Raw genomic sequence first — 12279 nt, forward strand, 5'->3', positions numbered from 1 at the left:
GAGTCACATGACCTGAGTCCCGGCCCAGGGGGAAGAGGAGGAAGCGTCCGTCTGATCACGTGATAGGGGAGGGGCGCCGGCGTCCAGGATGGCGGTGTGCGTCGCCGTGATCGCCAAGGAGGTGGGGGCGGGGCGCGCTGGGAGAGGGGGCAGGAGTCACAGGGTGCGGGTCCTGGGGCAGGAGCGTTAGGAAGTGGGTCCGGGGGCTGGGCAGGAGCAGTGGGGCTGCGGGGCTGGGCTGGGAGAGGGGGCAGGAGCGATAGGAGGTGGGTCGGGGGCTGGGCAGGAGCAGTAGGGCTGCGGGGCTGGACTGGGAGAGGGGGCAGGAGCGATAGGAAGTGGGTCCGGGGGCTGGGCAGGAGCAGTGGGGCTGGGGGGCTAGGCTGGGAGAGGGGGCAGGAGCGATAGGAAGTGGGTCCGGGGGCTGGGCAGGAGCAGTGGGGCTGGGGGGCTGGGCTGGGAGAGGGGGCAGGAGCGATAGGAGGTGGGTCGGGGGGCTGGGCAGGAGCAGTGGGGCTGGGGGGATGGGCTGGGAGAGGGGGCAGGAATCACAGGGTGCGGGTCCTGGGGCAGGAGCGTTAGGAAGTGGGTCCGGGGGCTGGGCAGGAGCAGTGGGGCTGCGGGGCTGGGCTGGGAGAGGGGGCAGGAGCGATAGGAGGTGGGTCGGGGGGCTGGGCAGGAGCAGTGGGGCTGGGGGGCTGGGCTGGGAGAGGGGGCAGGAATCACAGGGTGCGGGTCCTGGGGCAGGAGCGTTAGGAAGTGGGTCCGGGGGCTGAGCAGGAGCAGTAGGGCTGGGGGGCTGGGCTGGGAGAGGGGGCAGGAGTCACAGGGTGCGGGTCCTGGGGCAGGAGCGATAGGAAGTGGGTCGGGGGGCTGGGCAGGAGCAGTGGGGCTGCGGGGCTGGGCTGGGAGAGGGGGCAGGAGCGATAGGAGGTGGGTCGGGGGGCTGGGCAGGAGCAGTGGGGCTGGGGGGCTGGGCTGGGAGAGGGGGCAGGAATCACAGGGTGCGGGTCCTGGGGCAGGAGCGTTAGGAAGTGGGTCCGGGGGCTGAGCAGGAGCAGTAGGGCTGGGGGGCTGGGCTGGGAGAGGGGGCAGGAGTCACAGGGTGCGGGTCCTGGGGCAGGAGCGATAGGAGGTGGGTCAGGGGGCTGGGCAGGAGCAGTGGGGCTGGGAGAGGGGGCAGGAGTCACAGGGTGCGGGTCCTGGGGCAGGAGCGATAGGAGGTGGGTCGGGGGCTGGGCAGGAGCAGTGGGGCTGGGAGAGGGGGCAGGAGTCACAGGGTGCGGGTCCTGGGGCAGGAGCGATAGGAGGTGGGTCGGGGGCTGGGCAGGAGCAGTGGGGCTGCGGGGCTGGGCTGGGAGAGGGGGCAGGAGCAATAGGAGGTGGGTCAGGGGGCTGGGCAGGAGCAGTGGGGCTAGGCTGGGAGAGGGGGCAGGAGCGATAGGAGGTGGGTCGGGGGGCTGGGCAGGAGCAGTGGGGCTGGGGGGCTGGACTGGGAGAGGGGGCAGGAATCACAGGGTGCGGGTCCTGGGGCAGGAGCGTTAGGAAGTGGGTCCGGGGGCTGGGCAGGAGCAGTGGGGCTGGGGGGCTGGGCTGGGAGAGGGGGCAGGAGCGATAGGAGGTGGGTCGGGGGCTGGGCAGGAGCAGTAGGGCTGCGGGGCTGGGCTGGGAGAGGGGGCAGGAATCACAGGGTGCGGGTCCTGGGGCAGGAGCGATAGGAAGTGGGTCCGGGGGCTGGGCAGGAGCAGTGGGGCTGGGGGGCTAGGCTGGGAGAGGGGGCAGGAGCGATAGGAAGTGGGTCCGGGGGCTGGGCAGGAGCAGTGGGGCTGGGGGGCTGGGCTGGGAGAGGGGGCAGGAGCAATAGGAGGTGGGTCAGGGGGCTGGGCAGGAGCAGTAGGGCTGGGGGGCTGGGCTGGGAGAGGGCACAGGAGCAATAGGAGGTGGGTCAGGGGGCTGGGCAGGAGCAGTAGGGCTGCGGGGCTGGGCTGGGAGAGGGGGCAGGAGCAATAGGAGGTGGGTCGGGGGCTGGGCAGGAGCAGTGGAGCTGGGGGGCTGGGCTGGGAGAGGGGGCAGGAGCAATAGGAGATGGGTCAGGGGGCTGGGCAGGAGCAGTAGGGCTGGGGGGCTGGGCTGGGAGAGGGGGCAGGAGCAATAGGAGGTGGGTCGGGGCTGGGCAGGAGCAGTAGGGCTGCGGGGCTGGGCTGGGAGAGGGGGCAGGAGCAATAGGAGGTGGGTCTGTGGGCTGGGCAGGAGCAGTGGGGCTGGGAGAGAGAACAGGAGCTATAGGAGGTGGGTCAGGGGGCTGGGCAGGAGCAGTAGGTCTGCGGGGCTGGGCTGGGAGAGGGGACAGGAGCGATAGGAAGTGGGTCAGGGGACTGAGCAGGAGCAGTAGGGCTGCGGGGCTGGGCTGGGAGAGGGGACAGGAGTCACAGGGTGCGGGTCCTGAGGCAGGAGCAATAGGAGGTGGGTCAGGAGACTGGGCAGGAGCAGTAGGGCTGGGGGGCTGGACTGGGAGAGGGGGCAGGAGCAATAGGGTGTGGGTTCTGGGGCAGGAGCAATAGGAGCTGGGTCATGGGGCTAGGCAGGAAGAGTAGGAGCAGTAGGAGTGGAGGGCTGGGTTGGGGAGGGGGCAGGACTCAGAAGTAATAGGGTGCGGGTCCTGGGGACAGGAGCAGTAGTGGTGGGCCATGGGGGCGGGCTGGGCTGGTGGGCAGGAGCAGTAGGGATGGGGGACTGGAAGAAGTGGCAGGAGCAGTAGGGATGAGGGGCTGTGTTGGGAGATGGGGGAGGAGGCAGGAGCAGGGGTGGGGGTTTGGGTAGGAGCTGTAGGGAAGCAGTGATACTGGGCTGAGGGGAGGAGAGGTGCTTGTTTAGAGGCTGGCATAGGGGTTGGTGGAGCAGTGGTTGGGAAGCCCCAGGTTTTTGTTGCTCTGTGGGAGCCCTTTATGGACTTTCTTCCAGGAAGGATGGTTCCGATGAGATGACCAAATGAGCTGGGGACAGTCTCACCTGGGGGAGTGGATGGATGGTCACTTGTTACCTTTGTGTTATGAGAAAATGTAAACCTGGCAATAGTCCTCTTCTAAAGACTGTTAATAGTAGAGGATAAAGCTAGATCTGCAATGTAAATACATGTTGTGTTATACAAGTGTAGACCAGTGGCATTCTGTGATATTTTAAAATATAATTTGTGGTTAAAAATAGCTAGTTTTTAAATAATAGCAGTTTGCATCCTCAGAGCACTACACTTACAATTGCTAATCTATTCGGGCACAGAATAGGCAGCCCCAGTTAGCACAACTTGTCGTCTTCCTTTCTAGAACTACCCCCTGTACATCCGAAGCATCCCAACAGAAAATGAACTGAAGTTCCATTATACTGTGCACACTTCCCTGGATGTTGTGGATGAAAAGATTTCTGCCATGGGGAAGGCCCTTGTGGATCAGAGAGAGCTCTATCTGGGACTTCTGTACCCAACTGAAGACTACAAAGTGTATCTTTAATGCATAACAGGTGTGCTCTATAGAGCCTGTTCCTACAATCTGTCCTTCAGTCAGAATTCCACTGATTTCTCTAAGCAAGGAATGCAGGGTTAGGTTTTAAATTTATCTGTCTTCTAGTTCTAGAATTTACCATTGTTTTCATTTGACATTGCAGCTGTAAATCCTGTGTTGTGAAATAAAAAGCAAACTGCACAGTCGTTAATGGGTGAGTGTGCTGAGGATTAGTATGCATATATCTTACAGATTTTGGTACTTTAATTTGACCAAAACAACCTGAGAGAGAGAGAGAGAGTGCTTAAAGGGACACTGTCAGTTAACATTTTGTGAAAACCAGTGTTTTGGAAACTTAAGACCAGTAGAAATGTTTCCTCCATTAAAGGAAGAAAACAACAATGAAAACAGTTGCTTTTTAAACTGTTTGAAACACAAACACTGCAGCAAGAAAAAACCTAGAAATGAAATCTTTAAACGGACAACCATCCCTTTTGCTGGCTGCTGTAAAATTAGGTTGATACAAGGAATGTAAATAGCCAATGACTGTTGCAAAAGGTGAAGATTAAAAGGGGTCAGAGCCTTGGCTGGTGTGAATCAGTAATTCCACTGAAGTCAGTGGAACTATGCTGATATGCAGCAGCTGAACATCTGGTCCTGTATTTTTAAAATTATTTTTTTAGAAGCCCTTCACTTCAAATATTAATTTTTATACCACAGTATCTGTAATCATTAAGTGGGTATTGGCATCTGACATTCAGCATCCATACAGCTGAGCAATGCAATTATGGGTTTATATATTCTTAGCTTGGCCCCAGTCCTGCAAGCTGCTCTGCACAGGCAACCACTGTGGCTTTTTGAAGCCACATTGAAAGCACTGTGGCAACATGCATTGGTCTGTTCACACAGAGCAGGTATTTCAAAACAGGATTTGCTGCTGCAGCGTCATATAGAAGCCCTAGTCCTAAGGGCTGTTTAGCTGTGTGTTTGTGTGAACAGTATCAGTTCTGTTTATTCTTGGCCCAGTCTCTTAGGGCAGGTCTACGCTAGAAGCACTACATGGATGCAGCTGTTGTAGCATGTCTGCTGAAGACGCAGTATGCCAGCGGGAGAGCTCTCTCCCGTCGCACAATTACTCCACCTCCGCAAGAGGCGGAAGCTATGTCGGCGGGAGAGCATAGTACCAGTGTAGACAGTGCTTAGGTCAATCTAACTTCCATCACTCAGGGAGGGGGTCTTTTTTTCACACACCTGAATGGCACACATTAGATCGACTTCAGCAGTAGTGACCTACCCTTCCTGTCTGCAACAAGGAAGTTTGGTGCATCCAAAGCTAGCTATGGTTTGATCAGATTTCACAATTTGTATAGTATCTAGTTCTTCACTTAGCTAAAATCATGACAACTTGTCTGTGACTGAGGCTGCAGAACTGGACTCCCTATGGTAATGCTGTTGACAGTGGTAAGACTGCAGAAGCTTTCACAGATACAAAGTTGGTATTTCAGGACTGCAGCTGTACCTGATAGTTATGAGACTAGTGGATCTTTTAATATTTCTGTGGCTGGCCTTCTGCTTCCCTTTTAATCACATGTTCTCGCTTTCTGACTAACATAACTGACAGCGGATAGCCATGTCTTCATAATCCTGCTGCTAACTTTGAAGATTCCATATTGTAACATTGCTGTTGAGTGATCACTGAGTCTGTGATATTAGCTACCCAAATGGGCATGGCTGCAAAGAATAATCAGAATTCTTTGATGAAGGAGGGTTCTTGAGATCCAAAGAAATTCTTATCAAAATGACTGATGACTGAAGGCCATTTGTGCAATTACTGAATAGTAATACATACCTTGGTAGGCAGGCAATGTAGGTGCTGTCTAAAAATACAACCTGTCATAACTTTCTAGTTATGAATCTTTATACAAACAGCCCTCCCTGTGCTTGGGAGGCTCAGTTATCATCCTTTCAGAAACGGTAACGCTAAGGTAGAAAATAAGTCCAATTTCTAGGACCCATCCCTTGCTTAGCTCATCTAGACATGGATTATATTGTGACCAGTTTGAGGGTGACATCCACTTGTACATTTTTTTTTACTGTACTCAAGTCTTATTTTAGTTGCTTTTCCAGGCACTTGTGTGTCAAAAATGTGTTCCTTAATCTACTGCGCAGATATGGCTATGTGACAAATTCCAAGGTGAAGTTTGTTATGGTGGTAGATTCTTCAAACACAGCACTTCGAGACAATGAGATCCGCAGCGTAAGTGCAGGAAATCAGAATGTAACTTGCCAGATCAGTATTTTTGTTCCTTCCACTTATTCATAAAATGCTGAGAGCTAGGAAACAAACAACCCTTTCCCCCCCCCCACAGTAATTTTCTAGGTCTTAATTAAAAACAAACCATGATCTTTTTTCAGATGTTCCGAAAGCTGCATAATTCATACACAGATGTAATGTGCAATCCCTTTTATAATCCTGGGGACTGCATTCATTCCAGGTGAGTGAGCTGCTTCCACTAATCCTTTTGATTTTGTTGCCTTTCTGGACCATGCAGAGCTATTAGGATTTAGCTCTTAAGAATGTAACTTCTGTGAGTGATCAGTTTAAAGCTGGGAGCTGCAAACTCCTTTCCAAAAACAGGCAGCTGTACTCTCTTTGGACTACTTCTGCATAATAGAAAATTTACCATTGCACCATCCTCATTAGAGGCTATATTTAACGGTCTCCCACAGACTTCACACTTAGTAGCTCTATGAACTGATATTAGACATGCTGACTCAGGAACCTGAGGTTACTTAAAAAAAAGTTACCAATGGCTCTCACTTAAATATTCTTCTTATTGAAATGTGGTGGATAACACTTTGTCAGTCTTATCCGCTGGACACCTCTAAATAGGCAGGCTGTAGCTTTCCAAAATTCAGCCTTTGTAGAGGAGTATGGATGAGGAGACTGTTTCCAGAATGCATAATTCTCAAAACAGTTGGCAGCACAGTGCCCATTTTTTCATATTCAAAATCTTTTTATGGGACCAATGAGTGTTGTTCCCCTCCTGCCATCATTGCATATGCAAAAGCAGATTCTATATTCATGCCACTAAAATGACTGTAGTCTACTGACAGGGTGAGAACCACAGTTACTTCAGCTTTATTAGAAAGAAAGTAATTGTTTGTGAAGTGGTAAGGAATGAAATATTTATAGTCAAGCCTGTGGGAAGTTACCATTAAAAATGCTTAAATAGAAGTTATGTCTTACCTACTAACTAAAGCTTCTTTGTATAAGAGAGATCTCAGTGTGCTGGGCCGTCTTCTCTTCCTTTAATATTTCATACTCTTCCTTCTCTAGGGCCTTTGATAATATGGTGACCTCCATGATGATGCAGGTGTGCTGAACTCCAGCCATTCTCTTTGTATTTGAGAACATTCTCTATTGTACAGAAGTATCTGTGAAGCTGTGTGTATATATAGTCTTTAAACTTGTTCTGTGTAAAATAAACCCATTGCTGTTTGGATCTATGTCTGCTTGTGTTTTTGTGGCCAGTGGCACAACTTGCTTAGTAGACTGTAGGCTTTGGTTTTAACTAGTATACAAAAGTATGGAAGGGTCTCTTGCGCCTAAATAAAGACAAAGGTAGTGAGCGATTGATCACTGTCCACGTCCGAGCTTAGTAAAGCCCAGGGCTGCATGTTAAATTGCACACACAGTTGTCTGCTCAAATTGCATGCAGAGTTGAGTGGATGTGGATGTAGCTGTATGTTACGTGTGCAACCTTGAGATGCTTCTGTAAAAATCTTGCCCCTAACTTATGCTTGAAATAGCTGTGGTATGATCAGAGAACAGCAGCCAGCTCAACTGTTCAGCAAAATAGACATCTAATGCAGACTGTGAATGGCAAATTTAGGTTGATCCCACTCTTGGGAGAGTTGCAATGAACTGGTTTACTGCTCTGATCAGGCCTGGGACCGCCGCCTCTTGCTGTATGCAGTTCTTAAATCTAGTCATAAGAGGACACACTGGCTTTAACAGATGCAGTTCAGGCAGAATCTGGACCAGCCTTTTCTGCTCATTGACACTTACAACACTGGGTTTTCTGAGCTGCAGCCAGAGCATGCTGTTCTTTTCTGACAATGTTTTAAACTAAACCAAGTCTGGCTCCCTAGCCATATTTCCTCATTGTGATAGGAGCTTCCAGATCAGTGAAAGCCCATAACTATCAAAGCAAAAAAACTATATTACTTGAAAAGAGGCAACAACAGCTTCAAGTGCTTAATACAACAGATCCCATCACTGGATACTCATGTCCCAAGTACCATAAGTAGCTGCACCCTTCCCAACACACCTGGCTTCATTTTACCCAAGGCACAGATTGACAAGGTCACACAAGATGGCTGGGGCAGAGCCAGTAAGTGGACCCCAATTTCCAGCAACTCCATCCAGTGCCTTCACCTAATCCCCTCCTTCATGGGGGAGAGTGCTAGGCGATCCACATGGCATTAAGTATGGGTAGTGTGCAAGAGTCTACTCAAACCATACATTGGTATTTTCTTTAGTGCTTGCAAACCTGCCTGAAATTTGACCAGTAGTTGCAAACACCCAGTCTGTGGTTCTATAGCAGCTATGGAAGATGTTTTAAAATATATATATATATATATAGAGAGAGAGAGAGATGCACCTAGCTCATAGAAATGGAAGGGACCCTGAAAGGTCATCAAGTCCAGGTCCTTGCCTTCACTAGCAGGACCAAGTACTGATTTTTGCCCCAGATCCCTAAGTGGCCCCCTCAAAAATTGAACTCACAATGCTGGGTTTAGCAGGTCAATGCTCAAACCACTTAGCCACATTAAACTGAAGTGTTTAGTGTTTGATGTTACAAAGGGGGTTACTGACCCTCTACCTTTTCTTGTTTTGTCTCATCTTCACTATTATCGCCAGCAGCTTGGCATTCCTTCATACTATACTGGGGCATTAGAAGAGCCCATGCAGGTACCTAGTCTGTGTTCTTTGCTCACCCATCTGCATTTCAACAGCCCCGGAGACATGCATGCTGCTTTAATCAAATTAATCCAGACATAACTAATTCCACTTTAAGATCAAAACCCAAGAAGGTGGGGTTACAGTCCTGAGGTAGCAGAAAAATAGCCACCCTGAGGGCAGAGATAATAGTGTGCATTGTATTTCCCATTCCAGCTTGTCATTGTATCAGTCTAAGCCTATTGTATGGATCACATGTCAGAATCTCACTGCACTGCATGAACATACAGATACCGGAGTGGCTGGCAGAGGGGACCATAACATGACGATCCTGTTTTGGCCAGAAGAGAAACAGGGTGTGTTAGGGAATTCTGTTCATTTTCTGGACTACATTGAGGATTGCACACTAACCCCACTAGTACCTGTCTAACATCCATTAGTCTCCTGTTTTCTTCCCTCAGAATAGGTGAAAGGTTGAAATAAACATACAAACCTGCCAAAGGCAGTAGGCATTTGAACAAACTAAGGTGAATTCTTAAATGGAAATCAGATTAGAAGCAGGTATATGCACCAAAACAAAGGACCGTACCTATCTCAACAAGGTGTATCCTACCCACAGGATGCAAGGTTTTGAGAGCTGTTACTAGAACAGACTTACCAGTACAGGTACACTAGATGGGAGGCTGGATGGTAGTAGTAAATTCAGGGCATCTAGCACAAGTGCTCATACCATGTCAGTGTTACCACCATTACAATAGAACACAACGTGGATAGGTTGCCCTGGTTATAAAGGATTCCAGAGTCAAAGATTCCAAGGCCAGAAGGGACCATTGGGATCATCCAGTCTGACTTGTACACCCCAGGCCATAGGACTTCCCACAAATAATGCCTAGAACCAATCTTCTAGACAAACATCTCATCTTGATTTCAAAACAGTCAGTTACGGAGAATCCAACACAACCCTTGGTATGTTGTTCCAATGATTAACTACTCTCTGTTGAAAATTTACACCTTATTTTCAGTCTGAAGTTGTCTAGCTTCAACTTCCAGCCATGGAATGGCGTTAGACCTTTCTCTGCTAGATTGAAGAGCCCTTCGTTAAATATTCCTTCCCCATGCAGGTACCTATGGACTAATCAAGCCACCCCTTAACCATCTCTTTGTTAAGCTAAATAGATTGAACTCCTCGAATCTGTCACTGTACGGCAGGTTTTCTAATCCTTTAATCATTCTTGTGGCTCTTCTATGAATCCTCCTTTCTAACCGCCTCCTCACTGGTGCTGCTGGATCCTCCCCTCCCTTGCCCTTTCTGAATGCTGGGATGATGGGAGAAGGCAGGAGCCTCTGACTTTCTAGTCCACCATTTCTTCTCCTGGCTTCTTGGAAGGAAAGAGGCTCTGACCGCTCCTAGCCATTTGCTCACTGCTCTCCAAGCTGTCGGGCAACACAGAGTGCCTCTGTGATCACAACAAGGGAAATTCAAATCTCAAGAGTCCAGGAGACAGTGACTCAAGGAAACACAGAACGAACACCAGAGCTGCACTGGATGTGTATAGTCTAAACTTCTCCTAAAAACTCAGCATCAACACCTGGCTGGTTTTCCTAATCTTCTCATAATTCTCGTTCCTTGGAAAGTGGAGAAATTCCTGGGATTTTCCATCTGTTTCATACTCCAAGCCCTTCCTGAGGCATCCAGCTCTGTATCTGCCATAAAATCTTTACACATGCTGCAGGAACAATCCTGCATTGATCCTTAGGGGATGGGGAAGATGTGAGCTAATAGAAGTTTTCCTTCTCTGACTTCAGAGGAGCCAATCCTCACTGATAAGAGAGAGAAGGGAGACAGGAAGCACAGATGTATGACGTTATGTGTCATGTTTGTCCCCAGGGTAAGTCTACTGAACACCAGGGTGCATGTGGGCCTGCAAGTCTGAGAAGGGGCAAACTGTTCAAAAGCAAACATTCTAGTTAAATCACTGCGAAATAGCAGAGAATGATAAATGACATTCAGGAGGGTTTCAAGTGCTGGCTTGCATGCCATTCTTGTGGTCTTACTGAATTTGAGGCATCATGACTATGTCTCTGCCAATCAGAGAGAATAGCCCTGCTTGGAAAGCCAGGAAAATCTTCAGGTCCCTTGTTTGAGAAAGGTCCAACAATGGTCTAACTACAAGTAACAATTAGCTTTCCAGGACAGAGCTGCAGCAAACGAAGACCAAGCCCTTTCATCTTCTCCTAACACATGCTAACCTGGAAGACCTCGCTTACTCCAACCACTGGAAATTCACTTGGCTCCTGACTATGGGCCAAATTCACCACATCAGTGGATATGGACATATTATGGTGTTCTCTGATAAATATCTTGCAGTAGGTGTGATTTTTTCTGTGGTTTAAGAGTCTTCTAAAGGCAACTAGCTCAGTGCAAGACAGGTCTGCTGCTTTTTCTGCACTTTCATTGTGGAAGAAACTTTTTTAGACAGCAGGATCATTTATTTTTTAAAAAGATATCTGACAATTAAACAGTACTTTCTCACAAACAGAACTTGATCAGAGAAATCTGCTCAGCTCAATCAATACATTTCAGCAGTAATAACTTGTGTCAAACACTTCACTCTCCCATTCTCCAGCTCCCTCCCACCCAAACAAGTCATACCTGTACCTTACTATTTTGATAAACTTTTACACATAAAAAGGTGAGTTAAATCTTTCCACTTGCCAAGACCAGCACTCAGTGTTTCCTTTTCAACAACGGTCATTAAAAGGTCACTGCCAGGTACTTTAGACCCAAAAAAATAGGTTTTGTAAAAGTTCTGGGGCATACAAGATCTTCCAACAGAAATTACGTTTTTGTTTTGTCTTTTTAAAATCAATGGGAAAGGTTTGGATTGTCCCTTCAAAATTTGCAACCCAAACTTTGGGCTGGTTCAGGAGAACCAGAAAGTGAAGCAACAGTCTCTCTATGCTCCATGCTAGACAAAGTGCAAATAGTAAACACGTGTGAAGAGTTAGATTTCTGAAATTCAGTGATCCAAGGTGTTAATAGGGAGGGAAATCTGTTTCTAAAATAGGTTTCTTATCCTGACAGCATCCCTTCAACCATCCAGAAAGCTGCCTTAAGGGTTAGTAATTGCATCAGTTGGGAAAAAGGGAAACCTGACTAAAAGTCCTGACAGGTTAGTGCTGGAATTCTAATAAAATATATTTAAATGTATAACTTTACATAGTAACTTTGTTCACTAGGTTTCTTAACCAGGCTTTTCTTTTTAACCAAAAACATTTTCCTTTAAAAATAGGAGCAAGTTTAGCACTCATGAAAGTGAGATGAATTGCAGTGGCTTGGACTGCACAATGCAGACAGGTGCTGTGTAGGAATTCCCACACAAAACACCCTCTATGCACTTCCTACTCTGATTGGCAACAGCCCCTGCTACTTCAGCCGAGGCCTTCCAGCACTGACCTCCAATCTGTGGTCACTGGGAGAGGAAGAAATAGAGCCTAAGCTTAGACCCACAAAACTCCCCCTTGTCACTAGAGACTGGATTCAAACTCTGCCCATCAGAAGTGAACCAGTGAGTGCCTGGACTTGCATCACAGTCACAGAACAAGATTGGGAGAGAGAAAGAGTTTGCAGGTAGTCAGGTCTTGTGTAACCCCAGACATTAAAGAAAACACCCTAATGTTTAAATTGAACCCAGGGTAGGGATGCCTTTTCTTCCAGGAGATTTACAGGGCTGAATCCTGCTCTTAGATATGGAAGAGTAGGAGCACACTGAGAAAGCCAAACCACAGAGTTATGCTTATTCCTCTACACAGGAGCAG

General features: G+C 48.7%; 1 protein-coding gene across 1 annotated transcript; it reads left to right on the top strand.

Moving 5' to 3' along the window:
• Positions 1–20: 20 nt before the first annotated feature.
• TRAPPC2L (trafficking protein particle complex 2 like) lies at positions 21–7000 on the top strand. Its single transcript, XM_030582195.1, has 5 exons — positions 21–121; positions 3321–3493; positions 5664–5751; positions 5910–5989; positions 6835–7000. Exons 1-5 carry the CDS (start codon positions 89–91, stop codon positions 6878–6880), a joined length of 420 nt encoding a protein of 139 aa, XP_030438055.1. The 5' UTR covers positions 21–88; the 3' UTR covers positions 6881–7000.
• The last annotated feature ends 5279 nt before the right edge of the window (positions 7001–12279 follow it).

Source organism: Gopherus evgoodei, chromosome 12 (assembly GCF_007399415.2).
Source record: "Gopherus evgoodei ecotype Sinaloan lineage chromosome 12, rGopEvg1_v1.p, whole genome shotgun sequence".
NCBI lineage: Eukaryota > Metazoa > Chordata > Testudines > Testudinidae > Gopherus > Gopherus evgoodei.

What these genes read in the sequence shown, in the direction of transcription:
- TRAPPC2L (XM_030582195.1), top strand. Translation starts at nt 89, where the DNA reads ATGGCGGTGTGCGTCGCCGTGATCGCCAAGGAG. An exon ending in TCGCCGTGATCGCCAAGGAG is followed by an intron (nt 122 to 3,320) that starts GTGGGGGCGGGG and finishes CTTCCTTTCTAG; the next exon opens with AACTACCCCCTGTACATCCG. An exon ending in GGGGACTGCATTCATTCCAG is followed by an intron (nt 5,990 to 6,834) that starts GTGAGTGAGCTG and finishes TTCCTTCTCTAG; the next exon opens with GGCCTTTGATAATATGGTGA.